This window comes from Bacillus rossius, chromosome 12 (genome assembly GCF_032445375.1).
Source record: "Bacillus rossius redtenbacheri isolate Brsri chromosome 12, Brsri_v3, whole genome shotgun sequence".
NCBI classification, from domain to species: domain Eukaryota; kingdom Metazoa; phylum Arthropoda; class Insecta; order Phasmatodea; family Bacillidae; genus Bacillus; species Bacillus rossius.
This window is the reverse complement of record NC_086339.1, coordinates 15,805,885-15,832,672: the sequence shown is the minus strand read 5'-3', so window position 1 is coordinate 15,832,672 and position 26,788 is coordinate 15,805,885. Positions and strand designations below refer to the sequence as shown.

Genomic DNA, 26,788 nt, shown 5'->3' with positions numbered 1-26,788 from the left:
TTGCCCGGCTGAGAAGAGAGAGCCGCTCACCTTGTTGATGACGAAGTGCAGGCCCTGGCCCTTGCAGCAGCACGTGAGCACGTAGTTGCCCGGCTGCGAGGAGAGAACCCAGAAGAAGAGCCACTCACCTTGTTGATGACGAAGTGCAGGCCCTGTCCCTTGCAGCGGCACGTGAGTACGTAGTTGCCCGGCTGAGAAGAGAGAGCCGCTCACCTTGTTGATGACGAAGTGCAGGCCCTGGCCCTTGCAGCAGCACGTGAGCACGTAGTTGCCTGGCTGCGAGGAGAGAACCCAGAAGAAGAGCCACTCACCTTGTTGATGACGAAGTGCAGGCCCTGGACCTTGCAGCGGCACGTGAGCACGTAGTTGCCCGGATAAGAGAGAGCCACTCACCTTGTTGATGACGAAGTGCAGGCCCTGGCCCTTGCAGCGGCACGTGAGCACGTAGTTGCCCGGCTGCGAGGAGAGAACCCAGAAGAAGAGCCGCTCACCTTGTTGATGACGAAGTGCAGGCCCTGTCCCTTGCAGCGGCACGTGAGTACATAGTTGCCCGGCTGAGAAGAGAGAGCCGCTCACCTTGTTGATGACGAAGTGCAGGCCCTGGCCCTTGCAGCAGCACGTGAGCACGTAGTTGCCCGGCTGCGAGGAGAGAACCCAGAAGAAGAGCCACTCACCTTGTTGATGACGAAGTGCAGGCCCTGGACCTTGCAGCGGCACGTGAGCACGTAGTTGCCCGGATAAGAGAGAGCCACTCACCTTGTTGATGACGAAGTGCAGGCCCTGGCCCTTGCAGCAGCACGTGAGCACGTAGTTGCCCGGCTGCGAGGAGAGAACCCAGAAGAAGAGCCGCTCACCTTGTTGATGACGAAGTGCAGGCCCTGCCCCTTGCAGCGGCACGTGAGTACGTAGTTGCCCGGCTGAGAAGAGAGAGCCGCTCACCTTGTTGATGACGAAGTGCAGGCCCTGGCCCTTGCAGCGGCACGTGAGTACGTAGTTGCCCGGCTGAGAAGAGAGAGCCGCTCACCTTGTTGATGACGAAGTGCAGGCCCTGGCCCTTGCAGCGGCACGTGAGTACGTAGTTGCCCGGCTGAGAAGAGAGAGCCGCTCACCTTGTTGATGACGAAGTGCAGGCCCTGGCCCTTGCAGCGGCACGTGAGTACGTAGTTGCCCGGCTGAGAAGAGAGAGCCGCTCACCTTGTTGATGACGAAGTGCAGGCCCTGCCCCTTGCAGCGGCACGTGAGTACGTAGTTGCCCGGCTGAGAAGAGAGAGCCGCTCACCTTGTTGATGACGAAGTGCAGGCCCTGGCCCTTGCAGCGGCACGTGAGTACGTAGTTGCCCGGCTGAGAAGAGAGAGCCGCTCACCTTGTTGATGACGAAGTGCAGGCCCTGGCCCTTGCAGCGGCACGTGAGTACGTAGTTGCCCGGCTGAGAAGAGAGAGCCGCTCACCTTGTTGATGACGAAGTGCAGGCCCTGGCCCTTGCAGCGGCACGTGAGTACGTAGTTGCCCGGCTGAGAAGAGAGAGCCACTCACCTTGTTGATGACGAAGTGCAGGCCCTGGCCCTTGCAGCGGCACGTGAGTACGTAGTTGCCCGGCTGAGAAGAGAGAGCCGCTCACCTTGTTGATGACGAAGTGCAGGCCCTGGCCCTTGCAGCGGCACGTGAGTACGTAGTTGCCCGGCTGAGAAGAGAGAGCCGCTCACCTTGTTGATGACGAAGTGCAGGCCCTGGCCCTTGCAGCGGCACGTGAGTACGTAGTTGCCCGGCTGAGAAGAGAGAGCCGCTCACCTTGTTGATGACGAAGTGCAGGCCCTGTCCCTTGCAGCGGCACGTGAGTACGTAGTTGCCCGGCTGAGAAGAGAGAGCCGCTCACCTTGTTGATGACGAAGTGCAGGCCCTGGCCCTTGCAGCGGCACGTGAGCACGTAGTTGCCCGGCTGCGAGGAGAGAACCCAGAAGAAGAGCCACTCACCTTGTTGATGACGAAGTGCAGGCCCTGTCCCTTGCAGCGGCACGTGAGCACGTAGTTGCCCGGCTGCGAGGCGCAGTCGCGCACCAGGAACTCGCCGTCGCGCTCCACGATCTCCTCGGCGCGGTGTCGCGGGATGGCGCCGTGGTACCAGGCGTGCGAGCGCAGGTCTCGCGAGTCCAGGCTCAGCTCCCACTCCAGCGCCTTCTTCAGCTGCGCCGGGTCCACGCCGGGGTCCTGGGTCGCCTCCTGCCGGCAGCCACGCACTTGCACGCTGTCCTGGTACTTACTACACACACGTTTGTAGTGTTTTACTACAGTTACCAGCAGATCTTCTATCCCGAATGCTGTAAAAGTGTATTAATATACCCTGTTTACAAGTTTGGCAAAGATGTTGTAAAAAGCAGCAACTAAAATAACATTTCGGCAGTTGCATCGAACGAAAGTAATTTAATAAACAAATAATTACAGATTCCTTCGGTTACACTGACTACTTAACCACATTTAATAGCAAGCCCAAAATTTACTTTTTTTAAAAGAAACATGAATACTTAGTTTCATCTCGTAAGTTAAAACAATTAACCCTTTAATGAATAATTATTTAAGTGTAAACATCTCAGCTCTCGTCACACGGCATTCGGCAGGAGTGTTTAATTGAAGTTGGACAGTATTTTAATAACATTCCTTGTCGAAAGCAGGTCCACAGCCAGGATTTTCGTATTTTTTCTCAAGTCTCTTTCGCTTTTATCGGAGCAGTTTCACTGTATGGTTTAACCTTTCGCTCTGCAAATCGAATGATTCGACAGTTGACGTGACTTCTCCGGCGTGTTTTTTTTTAACAGTATTATTACAATTATATACATTCAGAAAGAAAAAAATATATATAAATTCTAAACACCAATTATTATTCCATAGAAGAAACTATTTGTCGGTCGTTATTGTTGCGAGCATACTAGCTTTGAATATAGCTATATACTGTATAGAAGTCGCGAGTGGATAGGATTTACTCTACGTTTTTCAGAAGCGTATGATGAGCAGCTTGGGAACTTCACCGCTGCAGTGCGCTGCCGTAACGCCCTGTATCGTCTTAGTTGTTATTTACTCGTTAGAGCGCAGCACTGTCGCCCGCTGTCATTCCCCGCAACCCCCACCCATCATTCACTGCAGCTCAAGGTCGTTCAACGGGATGGGGAAGGGGTGTTTGAAGAGTTCGACACTTGTCCGCTAGGGACCACCACAAGTCGATGCCCTAGAGATGGTGGCGATTGCGGCGGTGAATTAACCAACTACCTCAAAACCGTATTAGAAATTTTAACCTGGGCTGGCGACTTCTATACAGTATATATATTCAAAGATACTAGAGAGGCTGAGCTCGTGACGGGTGGGTCAGTCAGACCAGGCGGTGACGCGCCGTCCATTGACGTAAGCCTCTCGGGCCTTGCCGAATTACAAGGGTCCTCGCTAAAACCCTCTCCCCTCACCCCCCCCCCAGGATCACCGCACATCATCCCTCCTCGGGCTATTGTTACTGACTATTAGTGGTCTGGGACTTCTGAGGGATTTCAGAGGCCGCCGCGGGGGAGTTAACGTGACTCCGGCGCGTTTCCGGATGCTTCGGGCGTTGGTCAACCCGACATGACGCGACAGGTCACAGCCACTCCAGTCCGTTCCAGAAAGACGGCTAGCTGGTATAAAAGCTGCGACGCCGGCCTCCAATGGGGGTTCCGAAAAGTGAAGGGGCGAACCACTGTTGAGCCTAGCTGCAGTGAGGAGTGCGAACTGTGGAACTTGACATTGAGTGACTTGAGAATAAACATTTTACGTGTGATGATTTAATTAGTAATGTAAATATTAGCAGTTAATAAAACCGTATAAATTTATTTGGGCTATCCTTACGTACCAATTTCCCCACCTCAAAACTGTATAATATTTAATTATTTATGTGCTATGGTCAAATGAACAAACAATATTTAAAATTATTAAAGGATTTTAAAAAAAATATGACAAATATCGTTGCACCCAAGTTGGCATGTTTCAGTTGTTTCCTTAGAATTTTAAAAAAAAAAATGTATATTATCAGATGATGTTCTTGAAGTACACAAGTAAATGTATTACCAAAATATTCTTTACAAAATAAAAAAAAAACATTTAAAAGCATTTAAACAATTTTTTTCTTCAAAAAATTACACAATTCTGTCTAAAACTTCCATGCACTTTGAGTGTATCTGGCATAAGAGCACAATGACAGTGCTATCAACAGAAATCACTAATTGGAAAGCGATCGTAAACGCAGACTGCAATCTAAGGACGAGAAGGGCCACAGCTATTTCCTAGCTAGCAAACAAACTTACAGCATCGTCCTTCGTAAAGCTAAGCCAGAGTGGCTTCGACCCGAGAGCAGCCACTCCGCGGTCTTAACATCTCCACGAGCCACGCTCGCCGCGTGTCGGCGCGACAGCCGGGCATCAATAATGCAGCCCCGCTCACCTGGTGGAGCGAGGGGAGGGGAGGGGAGTAACTGTCGGCGCGAGATTGGCGACACGGCGCTCAGAGAGGTGGTTATGTTCGCGCTGAAATATTCACGCGGTGCTTCCGGCAAGAAACGGGCTAGAGGGAAGGGGGGGTTAGAAGTCATATCACCCCGTAACAACGCTTCCCCCCCCCCTCCCCCTTTTCCCACGGTAGTATACTTGGTTTAACGTGGAGGGAAGTACAATAGGTTTCGGTTCATTACCCGCTCCTCCAAATTCCCTCGCGAGAACGACCAAGTTATAAAAACACTTTTTATGGACAACACCCCCCTTTCCTTTTTTTTTATTCCCCAAAACAAAATACTGCGTATTCTGCTCAACACCTGATATTCACCCCACCCACTAACCCCTCGAAAGGAGTACTGGGTTCGAGTCCCGAGAAAGGACTTGATCAGCAAGTCTTGTCAGTCGATGAGATCGTCAAACACACGTCGTTTATAGCATGCTGATGTCGTCACACCGCTCGCTATTCCACACCAAACGCGATCCGGGTTCTGGTTTCCCGGCAGTGTGAAATCTGGAAATTTTTCTCGCGATTGGTAAAAAAGCAAATGCACAACCCACAAATCTTACTTTGAAAGAATTAAATGACGTGTGCACCACGAGTGCTGCCGATTGTACCTCCGTCTCAAAGCAGCTCTAGTTATATGTTAAATTCTCTCCCGCTGCAAGGAGCCTCTGGCGGTAAGAGACACTGCCCTGGGTCACAACCGAGGCCGGGATTTTGTGAAGAAGGAAGTCCAGTACAACCTTTATAGCGTTTTCTTAATGAGTAAGTATTCTTTATAATTTAAATACAAAATAAAAATATTTTATTACACTATAATACAGACTCTTAACGTTTACCCATAGAAATAAGTAACGAATTTAGCTTGAGGAAAAAAAAACTTATATTTTTTATTTAAATTTTGAATTATATTTGCTTCAATACGTTGTTCTTAGGACAAGTATTTGACGATTTCGTCAAAACAAGTAATAAATAAGTATATATTAATGTTATTAAATACATGAAACACTCATCATGTCAAGTTTTTTTTTTGTGCAAAAACCGGCATTAAAAATATGCAGACTACTTGGAAACGCAATTCCTGCCGCTTATGAGTATAAGGCAAGTCGGGCTTACGGGGAGGAAATACGTTATTGTAGTCCACTAATAATTACAACAAGCCTTCCAAAATGATCTCTTTGTAACCTTACGCAAGTTAGATAAGATTATTATTATTTTTTTAAATTCTGTCTCTTTGAAATCCTGGAAGGGAGGGACCTCCCCCCACCCCACACCCCCCTGCCGGGGTGGACCCCACCGAGATGAAGGCCGCCCTTGAAGGAGGAGAGGCCGGCTCCTGCGGGACAATCAATACCGGCCAGGGGTGTCACCCCCTCCTCCCCCCACCCCCCTAGCAGCAGCCTGCAGCCAGCCTCCGGGGACTAGCGCTCATACCGGCGACCCTTGCAGCGGTGGCCGACTGGGGAGACTACCCTATCAAGGCCCTGCACACACTGTCAAACAATTTGTCTCCAGTCTACAGCGTGTCCACAAAAGAATGTCAACAGTTATAAATTTTTTAAATAGTATCAAACTGTAAGCGTTGTGGAGTGTCGGTTCAAAAGGTCACAACCAAAGAGTTAAGTTAAAAATTTTAATTTGTTCTCTAAATATTTAGTCAACATCTGCTTATATCATGCTTAATATTCCACTATTTGATGTAATTTCAGAAAAGTGATTAAGTGTAAGAAAAGGCGTACCGCATTAACTTCGCTACCAATAAAGACGATAAATAAATAAATAAAAGAGTAGGTAACTCAACATTTTTAGATAACCGCATGCGCGAGAACTGCATTGTTGTTTTACTCGCTTGCAGCGCCACATTTCGCTCTTTTCCCCACTTAGTAGATATTGAACCTGTAAACAACTTTATTTGGCAACAAGATGGAGTCCCATCCCCGATGGAATCTCTTTGTACGAGAGTGGTTGAACGTCGAAGTCCCTGACCGTTGTTGCGGATTGGTCGTGATGGTCGAGGCGACAGAGCTCTTTTTTAGCTGACCTCTGCGTTCACCTGACATAAACATAACGCCGTGAGATTTTGTTTCCTTTGGGGATTTAAAAGAGATCCTAGTCTACGTTTACCGCTACCTTATGATTTGCCAGAGTTCAGACACAGAATTGAAGACGCCATTGCTTCCATTACTCCGAACTTGTTAACCAAAGTGTGGGAAGAATTGTACTTTAGGTTGGATGTGTGCCGTATAGCTAAAAGTGCACATATTGGACATTTGTAAGAAAAACTAGGTTAGTTTACCTTCAGATGAATATAAGATTTATTGTAAATAGTCCATATAAATTAAACTGTTATACCATTGAAACTGAAAGATTCTTTAATGAACATCCTATATTTGACAATACAGTTGACGGGGTAGTATTGGATAGAAAATGGCTTCAAATTTTGTCTATCAATTCAATTTGGACAAATAACCTCAAATATGTTTTTAATCATGTCACGCTATCAAGTTTATTTTTGAAATGACCTATTTCAGACATTTATATAATCTCATTTTGAAATTAAATAATTCATCACTCTGCTGGATGGAATTTTTTAACTTATGCAATTTTAGATTTTAAATTTTTTAAAACATTTTTAAACTTAACTCACAATAACATTCGTAAAATAATAATATTAATGTTCAGTGATTATTTAAATTTTTTAGAAAAAAATTCCTTTTCGAACATAAAATTATTTCGCATATGACATTCATATTAACTTTTATTCTAATTATTTCACTTTTATAACCTCTTTAATGGCCCCTGCGTTTTTTCGTGACGGAAACGGATGTGTTTTCCAATTTCACTAGGCACGATTCTAATTGGCTGAATATATTCAACATTCAACATATTTTAGAACCGTCCTATACGCGAAAACATTGATGGAAACTCAAGTCATCAATATTGTCAAACAAACATGGCTCTACTAGTGACGTTTTCGGCGACTCATAAACCTCCAACTTTATTTGACACAACATATTGGATGGTACGTTCTTTAAATGATTCGTGCAATGGGAAATTTCGATTTAATACAATTTCATTGACATAGGCCATTACATTTTCGCACTGTTTATCATGGGGAAAAAATTCATGAATGCACAGAAATAAAAAAAATGCAATATACCCCCTGTTTTCTAGTGTCCGATATCAGCATGTTTCTACCTGGTGAATGGAACAAACACAAGTTCTCGAAACGTCGCAACTGTTTTGTCATAGGAAACCTACCGTATTCGCCGGTGTTGACGTCGTGTTGTCAATAATAACTGTTTATCTTTATCGTTGTGTTCATATATTTGCTGCGTTGTCCAGATTTTTGTTGTCTTTCTACATTTATGTACTGTTATTGTAGAAACTGTCTTATCGTTGTTGGGGCTGGCCAAGTCTGCACGATACACCGGGTGTAGCTGATATTTTTTTTCGGCTCGCGGTCTGCACCGTTTTGGTTGGACGCTCGAAACATCGGTACAAGTGTAGTGTTTGCATCGTATAAACAATTTTAAATTACCGCATTTAATGTGAGTGGCCGTGTTAAACGACGAGGATTCTAATTCATACTTACCAACCATCAACAGACGTGGTCAAGCACCCGTTTACGCAATGTTTTTTTGGGCGTGTACAACATGGCGACGGCGAGGTGGGAGAAAAAAAAAACAGAAGAACTGACTTCCAACTATACGTCACATGGTGACGTCTCCAGACAATGCCCTAGCCCCCATGGTGGGTTACGTAAAAACCTGTTCCTTTTTTCCTTCTTCTGGGTACGAGAAAACACGCATTCGCGATGTTCGCACATCGCCCGCGAAAATATTTGCTCTCCCGCATCCCGGGCATCGCCTCCAACAGACGCACACCCGAAGTCGTTGTTCGACGCGTCCCTCCCTGCAAGCGGGGCGAGGGCGGCGCTACAAATCAATACAAGTGCCGCCGCACGACGCGACGCCCCGAACATAAGCTAGCACTAGCTCTCACCCCCTCCCCGTACACCCGGACACCCCCTGGGACTGCTGTTCGCCTCGCGAACCTCCAGCCCGCTATACGTCTGCAGAAGATTCCTTTGCGGCGGACCAGCTTCCAAGAACCAGTATGCAATACACAGAGACCTGCAAAATTCGCGGATTCATTCGGTGATAGACTAGAATTCAAACACACATACCTCTTAGATGATTTTGCTATTGGCTAACTGTTCATCTGGACGAATCTCAACCAGTTATAAACCCTCAACCAAAGAAGGATCGAATCACAGACAAACCAGCTGAGACGACTTACTTACGAGTCGGCAGCCAATGAACTTGCGTTATTTGCCCGAGTGTACAGGGGTATGTGCAGTCTATCCTGAAGGCCATCGAAACCGCGAATTTTGCAGGTCTCTAGTAATACAACAAGAAACACACTGCAACTTTCTACAACATGGCTATGGTTATTTCTGCGTACATGAAACACGTTTCTCGAGAGAACACACAGTAGGTATTTCTTACGAAAATCGTCGCTTAATTTTAATATTTTAATTGATCTAATGCAGTTTTTTTTGGACATGCGACATTGCAGTTTTGCAATGTTTGTTAAGGAAAAATTCCGGAAAAATAAAAAAATACTTATATGAAGATAAAAAAGTACTGTGGACAACACTACGACCATTGCACTGGCGTAAATTGATAAACCTTCTGTGTTCGACAATACTAATACTGATACATTTATATTTCTCGTGCTGGTTTAAGACTGAAGACGGCTGGCGCAATTTCGACTTGAGACACGCGAATTTACACTCTGGATTGGAAGAGAAAAAAAAAACAGTAGAAACTATCTTTGAAACCGAATTATTTACAGTGAAAATATTAAAACTACTCCGATTAAAAATTAAAATGTAGACCTCTTCAACTATTACCTACGAGAAACTTTTAATCTATTTGAAAATAAAATGGCTTGCGCAAATACATAAAGTTTCCACGTCTTAACATTCAAAGCAGAAACGTATTTTTTTTTTTTGTGGCCATCACCGTCGTAAGTCACAAAGCCGGTCGTACATGCGGCACGCCAGGGAAAGTGGACCTTACAGTTTCTACTCTCGCACCAAACACAACTACGGAGAGAACTTCAGTGATGCCGTTTTATCACAACTTAGCCACTGCTTTCAAGAATGTTTGCTGATGGCAGTCCATTCAAGAACCAGATGTCCTCGCGACGATGACGTCACTCTACTGCCTCAAACAGAAACTTTGGACCCCGAGGAGACAGATATGGGGAGAGAGAGAGAGAGAGAGAGAGATAGAGAGAGAAAGAGAGAGAGAAGACAAAAGGAAGGGGGGCGGGTAAACAAGCGGTCAACTTTTCCAAGCTCAGTGACATTTTAAAATACACGATGATTGTATGGAGCACAGGCAATTTACACGACAAGCTATGAGTTGGTGCGACAAGTCTTTCATTATTTCCTGAATGATTAATGAATGAAGAAATGTATTACTGAACGAATAAATAAATTGTTGATCTCACAGAAAAAAAAAAGTTAAAAGCGGAAGAGTGGAACCAGAAATTTCCAAATAAAAAAAAACTTTAAAAACCACGTAAACATTGCCATATATTGCAAGTTATTAACCTAACACTGCGCTATGGACCATTTAATTTAAAATGTAACCCAAAAAAAGCCACGATTTTAACAATTCACTGATTGACGCGTACGAAGTCTCGGACACAGCTAGTCAGTAAAAATTACTGGAAAACCGTAACACTTAGCATGCACTCCTGAAAGTTAACAGTATTGGTCCTAGTAAAACCTCGAGGAACTGAAACGAAATTTTAATAACAGCTATTCATAATGTACACACCTCAGATTTGTTTGTACTTTCACAGGATATTTTTTTTTTTGGTAACCTGGAAATAGTTTGTACTACTACAAGAGAGATATTGTAACTTCAAACAACACACGGCTATGGTTATTTTTGCATTAATGATTTTTTTTTCTCGAAATAATACTGACTACGTATTTTGTACGAAAATTGGCGCATAGTTTTAAATTTTAAGTGAATTTTAATTCAAGTATAATTATTTTAAAACAACGGAAAATACAATTAAATATTCAATAATTGGAAGTTATTTGGTTTTATTATGCACATTAATGTGCAATTAATACTGTAAAGTTATTCAGGGAACGGTTTACAAATAATTTTAACTACTGTTGGTACCGGGACAACACAAAGCATAAACGCCAGAGTGAGAATCCGAACCCAGCATTACTCCGAGCACTATTTTGTAATGATTTTTTTTCCATGTAAATGTAGAAATATCTGTAATTTTACATCATTACTTCAGTTCCATTTACAAAAAAAAAAATCTGTGACGACAGTGTCGTCATATTTTAGTCATAATTATTCATCAGTAGACATCTTCAACCATCAAAATCACACGCAAAGCCTTCGCGGTGGAAAAGAGACATAATGAACGTAAAAAAAAAAAATTGTGGATAACGATGGTTTTCTTACGAATGCTGATTAACGGTGGTTTATTGCTCAAAAAATAAATTTCCATACTCCGCGGAAATGCTGTAAGGATATAGAGCATATATATATATGCTGTAAGGATATAGAGCATATATATATATAAATTATAATTTAGCTTCATGAAGGTAGTTAGCTAAAATGCATAAAATTGATCAGCCTATAGTCGTTTGATTTCATATCATTTTGGATACACGAGAACCGTTAAAAAAAAGTCGCAGATACAGTTTCTTTCTTCTTTTTTTTCTCTCTCGGCGACACATGACTTCAGCCTAATTCAGCCGGAGAGGGATGCAAACCGCAAAAAAAAAAAAAAAAAAAAAAAAAAAGACTCGTTAGAATAAGGGTTTTCATTTTTTTTTTTGTGAGCGTGCGTGAAGCCTTTTTCGCTTTCATTCTGCGCTCGTAGTTAGTGCGCAAACAAACTGGCAACCCCCCCCCCTCCCCCTTTTTTTTCGGCGTGAAGGCGTGCAGGAGGGACGAGGGAGTAACGAGACATGGCGCGAGAAGAGAGACAAATTGGGAGGAAGCAGAAACCGCTAGAGGAACGAAGGTAACAGCTCGCGCCATCACGAAGCTACAGCAAGGGCGGAGGGGGGAAACAGGGGTCGCTCACGTTGGTACTACTGCCGGGCGGAGGTGAACTAAAGAGATGGAGAGGGAGGGGGGGCTTGAGTCGAGAGATGCGGCGGAGCACGTATGAAGGGAACTGACAGCGCGTCGAAAGAATAATATCAAAAAAAAAAAAGGAACGAAACGAAAACGAGGGGAAGAAGGAGGGAAAAAAAAAACGAGAGGACATAACAGTGTTGCGGATGATGGGAGAATCCCCTTGCAGACGCGAACAGGGAGAAAAATAACAACTTTTCGCTTCAGCGACGCTTGCTTGATATATGGAGAGAGAAAAAAAACTTTTATAAATAATCTAACAATGTCTTGGCTGATTGAAACTTGATTTTATCAGATGAAGGGTGAGAGATACGATAAAACATGTTTCAAAAAAAGAAACAGAAAAAAAATAACCAGTAGCTAAAATATTTACGTTAATTCTAATTTAACTACAAGAAAAGTTCTCTGCTTTATTTGATATAAGTTATTTCATACTGCAGAAGTGGTGGAAAGAGTGCAAAATACTTTATTTGTTTTCGTTGTTATTTTGTTAATGTGCATTCAAACCACCAAAGTTAGTAATCCTACGTCATCCCTTTTCAGGAGTTTCATACATAAATATTATTCTAAAAAAAAAACGTTTTCTTAGACATTTTCGCTCTCCAAAAAATACAGTTTAAAAAAGAAATACTGATGCGCGCGCATCGTAAAACTTCATTCGCATCTTTTTTTTTTGCATAACGCTTCTAAACAATAAAAATAAAAATTATACAATACCACGAGGGATGCAGTATTGTTTGAACATCAATTTTAAAAAAAATCTGGGACGTGATTCAGTTACGTAATGAGCGACCGAATAAAAGCATGACTCACAGAATTGCTGTTCCTGTAAAGACCCCCCCCCCCCCCCAAATACGCGGGAGGGGAAGTCCGTCAATGCGCACAGGGAAATCCGAGAAGGCGCTCTGCTTCATTGTCGCGTTACACGCACGAGACCATCATCGGCTTCCAACCCGTCGAACAGGGCCGCCGGATACAGCTGCCGCATACAATGGCGCGCGGGCTTGTTTGCTGACGGCACACACGACATACATACGCGTGTTTTAGTTGATTATCGAGGTGTGGCAATTAGCTCTCGACATATGGCATTTGGTACAAGCAATTTCGAGGATGGAACGTATAGATGTGTGAAAACCACGACGCTATCATCTGCGGCGGATCAAAGTTCACAGTGGCAAAGGGAAACTTTCTAGTATTAACTGTTTAGTGAATTTTAACAAGATGGACAGTATTTTAATAGAATACTTTGTCGAGAATCGGCGCCTGGTAATTTTTTTCTCAGGTGTTTTTTTGTCGTTGTTGTTTATCGGAGCCGTTTCATTATATAGTTTAAAAATTAGGTCTGCAAATCGAATTATTCTACAGTCGACATAGCTGCTCCGGCAGCGAATTCTAGCGGCAGGTGAGGCAACTACGCGGGGAAACAACAATGCAGTACTCGCGAAAGAACTTGTTTGAGTTACTCTTCGATTGTGACCTTGAACCGAAACTCTCGAACGCTCTCAGTCGATACCATCTTTGAATATATATATACTGTATAGAAGTCGCGAGTGGATAGGATTTACTCTACGTTTTTCAGGAGCGTATGATGAGCAGCTTGGGAACTTCACCGCTGCAGTGCGCTGCCGTAACGCCCTGTATCGTCTTAGTTGTTATTTACACGTTAGAGCGCAGCACTGTCGCCCGCTGTCATTCCCCGCACTCCCCACCTATCATTCACTGCAGCTCAAGGTCGTTCAACGGGAGGGGGAAGGGGTGTTTGAAGAGTTCGACACTTGTCCGCTAGGGACCACCACAAGTCGATGCCCTAGAGATGGTGGCGATTGCGGCGGTGAATTAACCAACTACCTCAAACCGTATTAGAAATTTTAACCTGGGCTGGCGACTTCTATACAGTATATTATATTCAAAGATACCATTAAAGTTTGTAACCGGGAAATTCTTTTTTTACGGACGTAACTGCGAACTGCTCACACGTGGCAGCACGGGTCCCGAACGCCCTCTTGGGGGAGAGACGCCAGACTCTGCGACTCTGCAGCGGCTCATCTCGCCGAGAGCGGCCCTCAAGATCCGAGTACGCCGAGTCCGCGAGCCCATCATGCATATTCACGAGGATATCTCCGCACAATTCCGCCGACAACGGGAACTCGCGAACTCATTTGCATGTCGAAAGTTTGGATCCACCACGCGGATATCCGGCGCTTTTTTTCCACTCCCTCTTTTCACGGTCGCGTGAGCGTTCTTCCAATTCCTTCCTCTCTCTCTCTCTCTCTCTCTCTCTCTCTCTCTCTCTCTCTCTATCTCTCTCTCCCCCAACTATTTTTCTTCAACCCCTATCAGCGGAATCACTCTGGCGATTACGCCAAGAAACTTGTGTTCTTCACCTTCCAGCTGGTGCAACTGTTTCAGGGTAAAACAAAATAACTTTGTATTCATCAACGAAAATCAATTATTAATTATTACTAGGGCCATGCGTATTTCGCGAAAAGAAACCAAGGCTAGCTGAAAGTTAAAACACTGTAGCATCGTCTGTATTCTGTGATTGGGTGAGTTTCTTTCAGAAATATGTCGATTGTTAAAACACCGATCACAGTAAGTCAGTGCGGAAGCAAACGCATACTGAGTGGCTCGATCAAATAAGCCATCGACGTCTCTCGCAGACGGACACCAATCACAAGGAATAAATTGTTGGTGCGGATGTATCTTGTTGCATTCTAATAGGAGATCAGATTTATTCGCGAAAAATGCCTGCCCCTAATTATTACAAATTTTTTTGCATGGAATCTGCAGAATTGTTTGGTTTTCACCACAAAACATTCAGCAGGGTGTACAGCGGCAACATATTTTGTGATGTCAAAAAAAGAAAACTATTTTCTCCGTGTTTGGTAAATAGGAACACGAAAATGATACGGGTTCGATGACCTCCAGATTGGCCTCCACAATCCTCAACATCTATGAGCTCAACAGATGCAATAAGGCGTTTACCCTATTGATTGCACTAAGTAGTTCTCTCTGTAGGTGTTTGTTCGTCTCTAAACAATTTTTGACTGCTCATTTACCTGTTCGCTCTACTTTTTTTTGTAATTGTCGGTCGTCTGCAAGAGAGGTCATTGCCCTATTTGGCCGGTACATTCAGGACGCGTTCGCTTTCGCACTGGATGGCTATGATTGGTGTGCTCACAAGACATGCACCTGAAATAATAGGCCAGTCAATAAGAGGCAAAGTAAGCACTTTTTACCAGCAGACCTGAAAACTTGATATAAGGGTAATTCGAGGACGCTGAATGAATTGGTGTTTTTTTTTATCGGACGTGAAGTTTTTGGCGAAAAGTTAAAAATTGGTTTGACTCAGTTTTTCTCCGAATCTAAGCGTTTAAGCGAAAAAGGTTTCAAACAAAAGTTGTGGTGAATCAAAAAATACATAAAAAAAGGTTCCCAGGTCCATCTTCGTATTTGTAAACATGAGCGAGAAATATTGGAGAGAAAGTAGTAAAGCGTAATTGTAAAAGTGGGGCTCGTGTGCGTGCGAGCGTACGTGTGAACTAAACACAAACGAAGGGTCTTCGGCAATTCTCGGGCCTCTCCGTCATGACTTAGAGAGTGGGAGTGAGAGACGCAACCATTTGACCTCTCTTTTTTATTATCTCACCAACCACCAAACACACTTGGTCTAGAAATATTTTCGCTAAAAATGCGTGATCGATTGAGTTTCGTTCCGGAGCAAGTTTATCGTCGGCCCACGAATCACGGCAATTTTCGTGCGGAAGCAAGCGAATCCTGAACGGCCCGGCCAAATAAGGCAGCGACTTCTCTTGCAGACGGCCTGCCTATCACGAGGAAGGAAACGGCTGCGCAGGCATCCTATTATTGCAGTCTAATGAGCATTCAAAAAAAAATTTTCGCGAGCTCTACCAGCATGTACCACTAATTCGTTGAACCACGAAATTGTTCGGTCCCTATGCATAACATTTTTTTTTGTGTATTCACTTTGGTTTATAAGTAGAAGCAAGGAAAAATACGCTGGTGATTACAGAGATACTGTTACTGAACGAGTTAACGTTCATGATTCGCCCTTATAAATCTGGGTGATGGTAACTACTACATATCCTAATAAACATAACATGAAGAAAAACGCGCAGTGCTTTGAGAAACGTCTTGTACGCAAAAGTTTTAGTGTGTGTGTGTATTTCTAGTTTAAGTAGAAAACTGAAAAATTCGCGTTACCATTTGGATACAGGCTATACATTCGAATAACATTTTAAATAGCCCATAACGTAGGGGCATGCATATTTCGCGAAAAGATTACTCGTCTAGCTGAAAGTTAAAACACTGTAGCACCGACTGTGTTTCGTGATTGGGTGTCTTTCCTCCAGGTAACGACGACTGTCGCAACACCAATCACAGCAATTCAGTTCGGAAGCAAACGCGTCCTGAGTGGCTCGGTCAAACAAGGCAACGACTTCTCTCGCAGACGGCCTCCAATCACAAGGAAGAAACCGCTGGTGCGGGTATATACCTTGTTGCAGTCTAGTGGGCGTTCAGGTTTATTCGCGAAAAATGCCTGCCCCTACCCATAAGTATGGCCATGCATTTTTTTTTGGATATAAAAAAAAACCTAAACGTTCATTGGAATGCAGTTCAGGTATGTCCGCGTCTGTGGTTTCTTCCACGTCGTTGGCAGCCCGTCTGCGCTTATTTGTCTGCCGCCTTGTTCCGTGCACCCTGGCACTGCGGAGTGACGCGAAATTCGCAGGTGTTTCCAGCCACGACGAGTCGGAGGAGCTGAAAACCTCGCCGGGGACACACGTACACCCGAGCACGGTTCGCTTCGCTCGCGCCGTGTTTTATTAATTCAGGCCCGAGTCGCTGGTGTAATAACGGCGGCGCTACGCTGGGGGCGTGAGTTACAACCGCCCCCCCCCCCCCCCCACAAGAGTTCCTGGAGCAGGGGTTGGCGGGGTGCGGGTACTCCCCTGGGGGAGGAGGGGAACATACGGCCCCGAGAACTACAGCGCCACAGCGTGTCTCGTCCTCAGCTTGCCGTGTTGGCGCTTGGCGCTGCTCTTGTTTCGGAGTGTGCACTGTTGCCAGATGCACGCCGTAGATAGGGACACCTGTATTTCGCGAATACATTTCGCGTCGAGGTATTCCACAAAATACTCTAGCGTTTCTCCTGTGGTTATTGGCTGAGGTCGGTGAGAGGTGTCGTCCCGCTCTTGACGGGGCCAATGAGAATGTGGTCACCGTACTTGCTGCACCCTCACAATCTGCCATGACTCTTAGAAAAAGCTACAGTGTTTTGTGAAATACCTTGACATGAAATTAAATCGCGAAATACAGGTGTCCCCAGCCATAGAGCTCGAAAATGTTTAGACACAACTTCATAATGTATTAAAAAAAAAATGTTAATGACTCTGAAACGTCGTGTAAAGGAAAATCTGGAATGCGAATCTTGTAAATGCATTTCCTTGCTGTATTTCATCAAGAGCATCATCTGATAATATTTTAATTTTTTACTTCTAAGGAGACGTAACTGAAAGACGCCATCTTGGTTTCAACTGTTTTTGTGAAGATTATTTTTTATATAATTTCATATTTTAAATGTTGGTTGTTTTAGAATAGTACATAATTTAATGGGATGACTTGTTACATATTATTATTGAACGACAGCCACAAATGTTTTTTTAATTAAATAATTGGTGTTTATTACTGAATTATTTTCTTTCAGAATGACGCTATAAATACTGTCAATGGACACAATTTATGGTCCAAGAAAAATTAAAATATAGCAAAACTTAATAAAAAAATATATCAAAACTTATAATAATTAACAATGGTATACAAACTGAGACTATGTTAACAAGCCAGGTAGTATATAACTGGAAACTGTGGACGCCATTTACTCTGTACTGCAAATTAAGAGGGAGATTCTATAATATAGACTTATATGCCAGGCACCTTAGACGTGAAACTTAACTTGCTAGCAAAAAAAAAAAGAAAAACAATAATTAAAACTTTTGCTGAAGGCTCCTCAACATTAACGTTTGATTACTTGAACATCGAAATGACCGCAGTTGTACCTTAATAAAATCTTTAGTGGAATTCAAAGGCATTTGAGTTCGGTGAAAATAAGGATGCGATATGAAACCAAACATGGCCGAGTGAAATCCTCCATCTTTAGTCTCTGGCAAAAAAAAAAGAACGGGGGAGGGAATTCGGACACCACAACGCCTTCTTGGAATCACACGTACATTACATTCTAAGCGGACAGATTAGGCCTCGTTTACTCACCATCACGAGGTTACATAAGCTCTTGCTCTGGATGACGTCAGTGACCACCAAGATGTCGGACCTGGAAAAAAAACACCATTGAAAACGTCGGATATTAAATTATTTTGCTTCTTATGGTTTTAAGTAAATTCATAATATGACCATAAAAATTGTTTATAATAGGTCTTTATCAACTAACAAGTTCTTATTTTAAGTTTTTTATATTTAAAGACAAACTTAATGTCAGTACTTCATGTATTGAAAGCATCAAATTGCGTGAAATGAAGTTTAGAATTAAACTTTCGTATGTAGCTAATCTTTGTCCCAGACTCTTCATTTTTATTATATCATTCGTTAAGTCAATTAAAATTATGTTTTCCCAAAATCATATCAACCGGAGTTTCTTTCGAGGTTTTTGGTAAAACCCAATTTTTATTGACTTACGACTGATTTAATAAAAAATAAGAGTTTTCACATGAATGCTACATACGAACGGTCAATTCAAAACTGTTTAGCCGACCATAAGATTTCATGCTTTAAAAACATGCCCGGACTGACATAAAAATTTACATGTTTAAGTTCTTAAAAACTCATTAAAATGATGACTTATTTGAAGTAGATAAATAGGCTGGACTCACAATGGTCAATGATCCGTTGTGTCCGTCCGTCCGACAACAAGCCGAGCGATTCACTATCATCCGCACGTCCGCCAAATACTTTTTTTTTTAATTTTAATGCTGCCAACAAACCAAAACTCTTAAATACTGGTGAAATTTTATCTTTTAAAGATATAATATATTGACGATCATTACAGTTAAGCACTTAATAAATAATTAAAATCATTTTTTTTCGTTCTGATATTATTTAGAAAAAATTCAGTTGTTATAAATATATCCAAACGTATGTTAATTAACATTTAATGGAAGCAGCTAAACAAATAAACATCCTTAAAAACCTTATAAGACAGTAAAGGTCGCCGGCAATAGGTACCTTGCTAACATTTTGGAGGTTATTTCATCCTTCCATCCGTCCGTAGAAAGTTATAAAGCTTGGCGAGGGGTTGACGGACGGACGGTTGGAATTCTCCGGGCCATCTGATTTGCTGCAGGTCACGTGATTGACGGACGGATGGATGATTGTGAGTCTAGCTTTACCCGACACGGACAATGCGCGGCGGATCCACGCGCCTCGAACATGTAAGGTGTACGTTAACACTGGAAGGGGGGAGGGGAATGGGAAGAGGAGGGGAAGAGGTGGAGGATTGGGGGAGGGAGAAGGCGAAATCGCGTTCGGGAACAAAAGAGCGGAGCGGCTTCATTGTCGTGGTTGCGGTGTGTTGCGGAGGAACACTAGCCTAGTAGGTTGCAAAGGGGAGGGGGGGGGGGGGAAGCAGGACCGTGGAGAGCTTTAAAACCAACCACCACGCGAGAGAACCGGCCGCATCGACCGCTATTTCCCCGCATGGGTTTCAATTCAGGGATTTTAAAAAAAAAAAAAACGGCGAACAATGGAAAAACGTATTCATTACGTCGTGCTTTTTCAGTCGGTGCGTGCGTGAGGTGGTCACAGGATGCCCAGGAATACTCACTAATATAATTCAGAGTGGCCACTCGATTCGAGATTCCAGGGGTTTTTATCCTGTTTTTTCCTTCCCCGATTTGTATAAGATTTGACAGGTGTTTGAAACAAGATAATAGATTTTTTATTTTTTTTAGTGTATGATGATGCAATGCACAAATTTGAAGAGTAAAAAAAAATATGTAAAACAAAAATGCACAAAATGTGATAATAAAATGTGATATATAAAAGTACAAATATATTATTATCTTTAATTTTACATGAATATTTCTTTTCTAGTCACAAAAAAATTACAGTGCATCAATTATTTTTTTTCATACTAGTGAAAATTGCAACAAGAAAGTCACTGCGAAATTCCCCGTGTTTTATTTTACGAACGATCCTTTTTATTTTATTCCTAAAATTATCTTAGGTTTACGTAAGTTCGAAAAAATATTATTTTGCTTTAGCAGCAAAGACACACGACCCTGATTCCTGTCGTTCTCTGTGCTCCCTTCAAAAAAAAGCTTTTTAAGCATCGTAAATTTTGAAATCCTTGAAAATACGTTACAACCGGTACAGCTCCGGGAGTTAATCTTGCAATGTTGGCGAGACTGATCTTCGCCAGAGTCGGGGAACGATCGTAAAGTAGTTCCCCCGAGGATCTACAAATGGAAACAGAAATAAAAAGGGGGGAGGGGGCATCGTTACACCCACACAGAGACGCGCGCACGGACCGAACCCCCATTTTAGCGGTCCCCAGTGCGACATCAGTTAGGATGAGAGCTGGCTGGCCTGGGCTCCCGCCGACCGGAACACGGAATTCCTCGTTCCCCGCAAAGGGGTGAATGCGTCCCATTAGAATAAAGGCATTTTATCTGGGGGTCGCACGAACCCAGTGGAGTTTTGCAACACGCATTCCGTTCACCGTCCGAAAACTTTACGGCAGAAGCACAGCCCCGGTCCCGTGATAAATACGGATAAGTTCTGGCCCAATCGTGCGCAACCCAGTCCAATGGGCGAAAACCCTCTGTCCTTGTTATCGGTCGATTGCTTATGAATAGAGACTGAAAAAATTCGCGAGTTCGATTACCTCTAGGATAGACTCCACAAATCCCCTACACACTCAGGCGAATGCCAGCTGCTCATTGGCTACCGACTCGTGATACCTGTCAACTGGGACGCTTGCGATTCGATACTTTTTTGGTTGAAGGTTTTTCATTGGCTCAAAGTCCTTCAGATAAACTGTGAGTCAACCACAGAAGCAATATAAAAATACAGTTGTTTGGATTATAGCAAATATCATGAAATGAACCCGCGAATTTTTCCGGTCTCTTCTTATGAAGTACACTCACTTACTTTACATGTGACAAAAATTAATTCATTACATTAGCATTCAAGCGTTATGACGGCGATATTTACAACCTTGTTTATTTGACCCTCCACTACACTTAAGGATGCAGAAATCGCAAAAGGTTTCCCTTACAAAAACGAATTATAAAAAAAATTGAATTTTTTTGCAACTAAGACATTTCTTATTGCAAACAAGTGTGTACCTATACTCTTAAGAACTTTGATGGTAATGTTTTTCAACATAAATGCCCAATAGTTCAGTGAAACATTAAATGCGTAGGAAATTTACCGTATTTGTAAAGTGGATTTACAACACAATGGTAAAAGTTAATAAATTCATAACTTCCATTACATATTTAGGAATGTTACCAAAAAATAATTATAAATTAAATCCAAAATTATCAGCGATTTAAACGCTGAATTTTTCGGCACGTCGAGGCATTAATAATATCTCCCAGACCTTCCGTGTCTTGCGACTAACAGGATCTTGTCTGTAAGCGCGGCGAGGAAACAACTTATTATTTCTCGCGGGCGACCACAACTACCACGACGATCACAACAGTCCACAAGCGCTCACTTCAAAAAGTAGCCAAAGCTAAGTTCCACATCCTATCAAAACCAAAAAAAAAAAAAAAAAACATTTAGCAAAGGAAGCTTCATTGCAAGCGGTATCAAAATTTTGAAAATGCAAATCGCAATATCCCCCCTTCTTAATAGTGGGTTCAACGAATAAAAACAAGTCTCTTTCATTACCTGCCAGTTCGGAAGGCAACGTGGCGGGAAGGGTATACGAGTCATCGCAAGGGTTTCTGCGAAATGTAAGGAGCATTCATTCCATTACACCCTCCCAGCTTCCAACCGCTTTCGGCTCCTTCCTCCATTGTCATGACCTCGAGGGGGGCGTACAGCACGATATGAGAAAATGCCAGTCCTGAGAGAGACCCAAGCTTCCTACGCTTTATAAAAAAAAAAAGGAAGGGGCGCAGAAACCCTGAGAATAATCCAAAACCATAAGACGGCTCGAGTTTAATTTGAACTCTTTTTGGGAGCCCGGCTAAAAAAAAAAAAAAAAACCTCAGCGTGGTCATCTTTTTTTTATAAATTTAAAATTAAGACTAAAAGCGAAACGATTCATTCCTTCAGTTTCGTGAGACCGCGGAATTGCTGTTAGTTAAGTCCTTTTTTTTTTTCGAACATTGTTTGGTGTTTTCTTTCTGCCAGTAAGAGACTAGGAAATTCCAATCTTGGTGCCCACTGGAATGGAATTACGGCTATGCAAGGGGGGGGGGGGGGGAAATCTCAGTAGATTTCACCTTAGAGCAACTGAAAGCCACTGCAATTATACCCATAAGCTGATACTGATTGCTCGGACTCATGTCTGAGCTGGCGTTGTTGTTAATTAAAAAATCACACAATCTACGAGAACACCGTTCTTAACTTACATGACTGTAAACTACAACGGTATTAATTAATTAATTAATTATTTGTTACGGTTTAAAGTCTCGTCGACATTGAGGTCATTAGAGACGGATGAGGCGTAAAGCTGTGTGGATGGAGAGGCAAGGGAATGCAAGCGAGAGGAGAATGGGAGTACCCCGAGAATAACCAACCCACTCGCGGCAAACGTCCGCCTAGTTTACCCACTTGTGGATAAAACTAATTTCACCCTCGGCGGGAATCGAATCCGAATCGCTTAAAATAAATTCGATTAGATTTGAAACTAAAAAATTTTGAATTTTTTTTACTTCAAACTCTGTTTTTACAGTAATAAATCGTTTCATCAAAAATTGTTTCAGCCAAAGTTTTAGATTAAGTTTAGGATTTATACAATAAATTATAACGGATTTGACAGTAAATCTATTAAAAAGTAATGATCCTTTTTTTCTATCAAACCTTGTTATTTCCACCCCTTCCAGTAATGGGTGGTTAGATAAAAATTTATTTAACAATAGTTTTAGTCAATATTTATAAAGTTGAACCAAAACAAGAATGGATTCGGTAATGTACATAATAGAGTATATTATTTATTTTCTTATTCCAACCCCACGTTTTTTCAACCCCTAACAATAATGGATTGTTTTATCAAAAATGTTTACACAAATGTTTTAAAAATAAAAATTATAAGATTTAGAAACAATTTGAACGAATTCTATTGTGTTCTTACTAAGGGAGTAATGAATTTTTTTTGTCTTACAACCCTTGTTTTTTTTCTACCCTTTGCAGTTATGAATGGTCGAATAAAAAAAAAATTCAGACAAAAGTTTTAGATAATATTCATACGGTTTACAAAGAATTCGAAGATATTTAATAGTATGCATAGTAAGGGAGTTACATTTTTTTTGTCTAGAAAGCTGGCTACACCGTCGCAATGAAAACTGAAAGTGACAATAAACTCAGAGCGCACGAGTTTGGTGCCGGAGGACGAAAAGTGCCGGATTATCGAATGCCGGAAGACACTTCACTGTAAATCGCGCTCCAGTAACTCGACAAACGGCACAATTGACGTCTGACGCGACTCCGCCAGATAATTAACATGCCGGGCGGGACGCAGATTTGAATCGGAGGACCCATTGAGGACTGCTCCTTGATGCGAGGGAGTGGCTGATTCAATTAAGTCGAGGAATGCAGATTCTCCGCTGCGATCTCCGCTCCTGGCTAGCAGCTCATGCACAGCCGAGGAAAGCCCGCTATTCACCATTAAGACCCCCCGCCTACCCGGGCACACACGCGGTGCGCAGAGCTTCAGGAAAAACAACGCGCTTTCAACACTACTCAAGACATCCGAGTGGGGTCTGCTTACGAATAGCATTTAAGAGTTCGCTGAGGACCGAAAAGTACTTTTAATTTCGGATTAAGTTTTTAAACTGTATTTTTAGAAGCGTTAAAATGCCTAAAACGCGTGTTTTCAGAGTAATTTTTAGGCATAAAACAATCAGTTCAGATTCTTGAAAGTACTTAAGGGGCTTGCATAACACCTTTATCTTCATTTCTCCGCCATATAATGTTACGGTCACCGCTCAAATTTCACAGTTATCTTGTGACGACGAGACGAATGCGCGCCAGTTCAGAGACTTGCGCTTAGAGGCTATACCGCGCTGGAAGCACCAGCGAGCGTCGCGCTTATCATCCCGCCTCACTAACACACATACACCCCTGACGAGGCGGGCCCCTTAAGACCCCCGCCTACCCGGGCACACACGCGGTGCGCAGAGCTTCAGGAAAAACAACGTTATTAGACAACTACTCAAGATATCCGAGTGTAGTCTGCTTACGAAAAGCATTTAAGAGTTCGCTGAGAGCCGAAAAGTAATTTTTATTTTGGATTAAGTTTTTAAACTGTATTTTTATAACAGTTAAAATGGCTAAAACGCGTGTTTTTTTTTGGCGTAAAACAACGGTACAGATTCTTGATAGCACTTAAGAGGCCACTCCAGTGTTTCAGGGGCACTACGCAACCCGCGTTAACCTCATAAGATTCAATGCTATTTTCATTTTGCTTATAACTAATTAACTAATATAGATTTCGAAATGATGCTTGCTTGATATGTAAGACAACGATGCTCTTATCAAAGCCCCTTTATTCAAGAAACGTGCATAAATTATGGTTTTATACTAATATTTACTAATATGCATAAGTGTATTGTCTAGGTTTGAACCATAATTTATGCACGGTTTTGAAGAAAGGGGCTTTGATAAGAGCATCGTTGTCTTACATATCAAGCAAGCATCATTTCGAAATCTATATTAGTTAATAAGTTATAAGCAAAATGAAAATAGCATTGAATCTTATGAGGTTAACACGGGTTGCGTAGTGCCCCTGAAACACTGGAGTGGCCTCTTAAGGGACTTGCTTTACGCCTTTATCTTCATTTCTCCGCAATATAATGTTACTGTCACCGCTAAAATTTCACAGTTTTCCTGTGAAGACGAGAAGACTGCCCACCAGTTCAGAGCATTGCGCTTAGAGACTATACTGCGACAGAAGCAACAGCGAGCGTCGCGCTTATCATCCCGCCTCACTAACACAGATACACCCCTGACGAGGCGGGCCCCTTAAGACACGTGTAACTTCTAACGTTTTACTTCTACAACTTACTAACATTTGATCTTCCCCAGAACTGCGATAAATCAGTAAGAAAAAAACCCAACAATATTCCTCCTTTCGGCACATCTCGGACATACGCCATTGCCCATTGCTGGTTTAAGATATCGTCTGTGCTGTAATTTCTAAAATTCCTTCCAAGGAATTTTAAGCTTGTTAACATTTGACATCAGCTGATAATGGCTTGTTCTTAGCATGTTTGTGTGTTCATCGTTGCAATCTTCCGGAAGTGTTTTCTATGACCTTTGAATATATATACTGTATAGAAGTCGCTAGCCCAGGTTAAAATTTCTAATACGGTTTGAGGTAGTTGGTTAATTCACCGCCGCAATCGCCACCATCTCTAGGGCATCGACTTGTGGTGGTCCCTAGCGGAGAAGTGTCGAACTCTTCAAACACCCCTTCCCCCTCCCGTTGAACGACCTTGAGCTGTAGTGAATGATGCTGCGCTCTAACGTGTAAATAACAACTAAGACGATACAGGGCGTTACGGCAGCGCACTGCAGCGGTAAAGTTCCCAAGCTGCTCATCATACGCTTCTGAAAAACGTAGAGTAAATCTTATCCACTCGCGACTTCTATACAGTATATATATTCAAAGCTATGACAGCCAGTGTACATCAGCAATGACGCATATCCGAGATATTACGTTAAATCAATCTTACCCATTTGTAAAATTATATTCTAACCAAAACTGCTTTCTTGAAAATTAAAAAAATTAACAATTGAAGCAGCATAATAATTTATTGTCATCAAAAATTTTCAATAAAATTAATCAGTAAACTTTTTTATTTTAGTTTTAGCAGATTTAGCAGTAAAATGTTATACCTTTAATTTTTCCCTTCCTAAAAATAAAGTTTATTCTTTCCTTAAGTACCATTTTACTGATAATTAAAAAAAATCCAAGAACGATGTTACTATCACAAAGGTTTTTTAAAAGAAGATTATCTTCAAATGAAATAATGTTGTGCTTCAGATGATAAGAGACCACCATTAACCTCCCCTTTCGCCGTTATTTCGTGCTCTCGGTTTAAGCGCGGTTTAAGTGTCATTATCTGCTCTTCCTCTCTTCCTCTCTTCCTCCATTTCCTTGTTTGCTATCACGCCACTGCGCGTGCTTCAAGGCCGAGGGTAAATAGTTTTATATTTAAAAAATTCTTGCGGCTGCATTTTGTTACTGCAATAGTTGCATTGAATTTTAATCAGTCGGTAATAGTAAGGTTGCGGGCAGGATCTCAAATGAAATAACTTATTTCTACAAGAATAAATACGTAAACTGTAGATTCTTTAAATAAAAAATTGTACTAATTTTTTTCTCTTAAATTTAAAACATACATGCGCAAAGTACAGGTAAATTTGATTTCAAATATTTTTTTTTTAACTTGAAGCTTGCCGATAGTTAGGCAGTTTATGCAGCTTAACTAATTGTCCACTTGGACGTGTGGAGTCAGTCTGAGGTAGGTATCTGGCATGCGAAAGTGACAGCATGGCATACGAACCGGACCTAGCTCAATGAATGCTGCTTTGTTGAGCCACAGTAGCCCACAGCTACACGCCGATCGAGAAATATTCACGCATCTTAGTTGGACTAAACATATTTTACACGCTCGTGGGCTCGTTAACTATAATACGTACAATACGTACAATTCGTGACAAATAATTACCCATGTCAAACTAAAGCGTGAAAAGCATTATATACCAGCAAAAATATTTAGTTACACAGCTAAAACAATACTCGCATAACGCTGTTTGACAATACTGATTTACACAAGTAATTAAAATAATAAGTACATTAAAATAACAATTT

General features: G+C 42.3%; 1 protein-coding gene across 1 annotated transcript in view; it reads right to left on the bottom strand.

The window, feature by feature from the left end:
* LOC134537600 (breast cancer anti-estrogen resistance protein 3 homolog) overlaps positions 1-26,788 on the bottom strand; it is a 177,637-nt gene that overhangs the window by 15,988 nt on the left and 134,861 nt on the right. Inside the window, exons 6-7 of the mRNA XM_063378196.1 lie at positions 17,992-18,052; positions 1,973-2,218 (exon numbers count right to left, since the gene is read on the bottom strand). Coding sequence (XP_063234266.1) covers positions 1,973-2,218; positions 17,992-18,052 — 307 coding nt within the window. The remainder of the gene's footprint in view (positions 1-1,972; positions 2,219-17,991; positions 18,053-26,788) is intronic.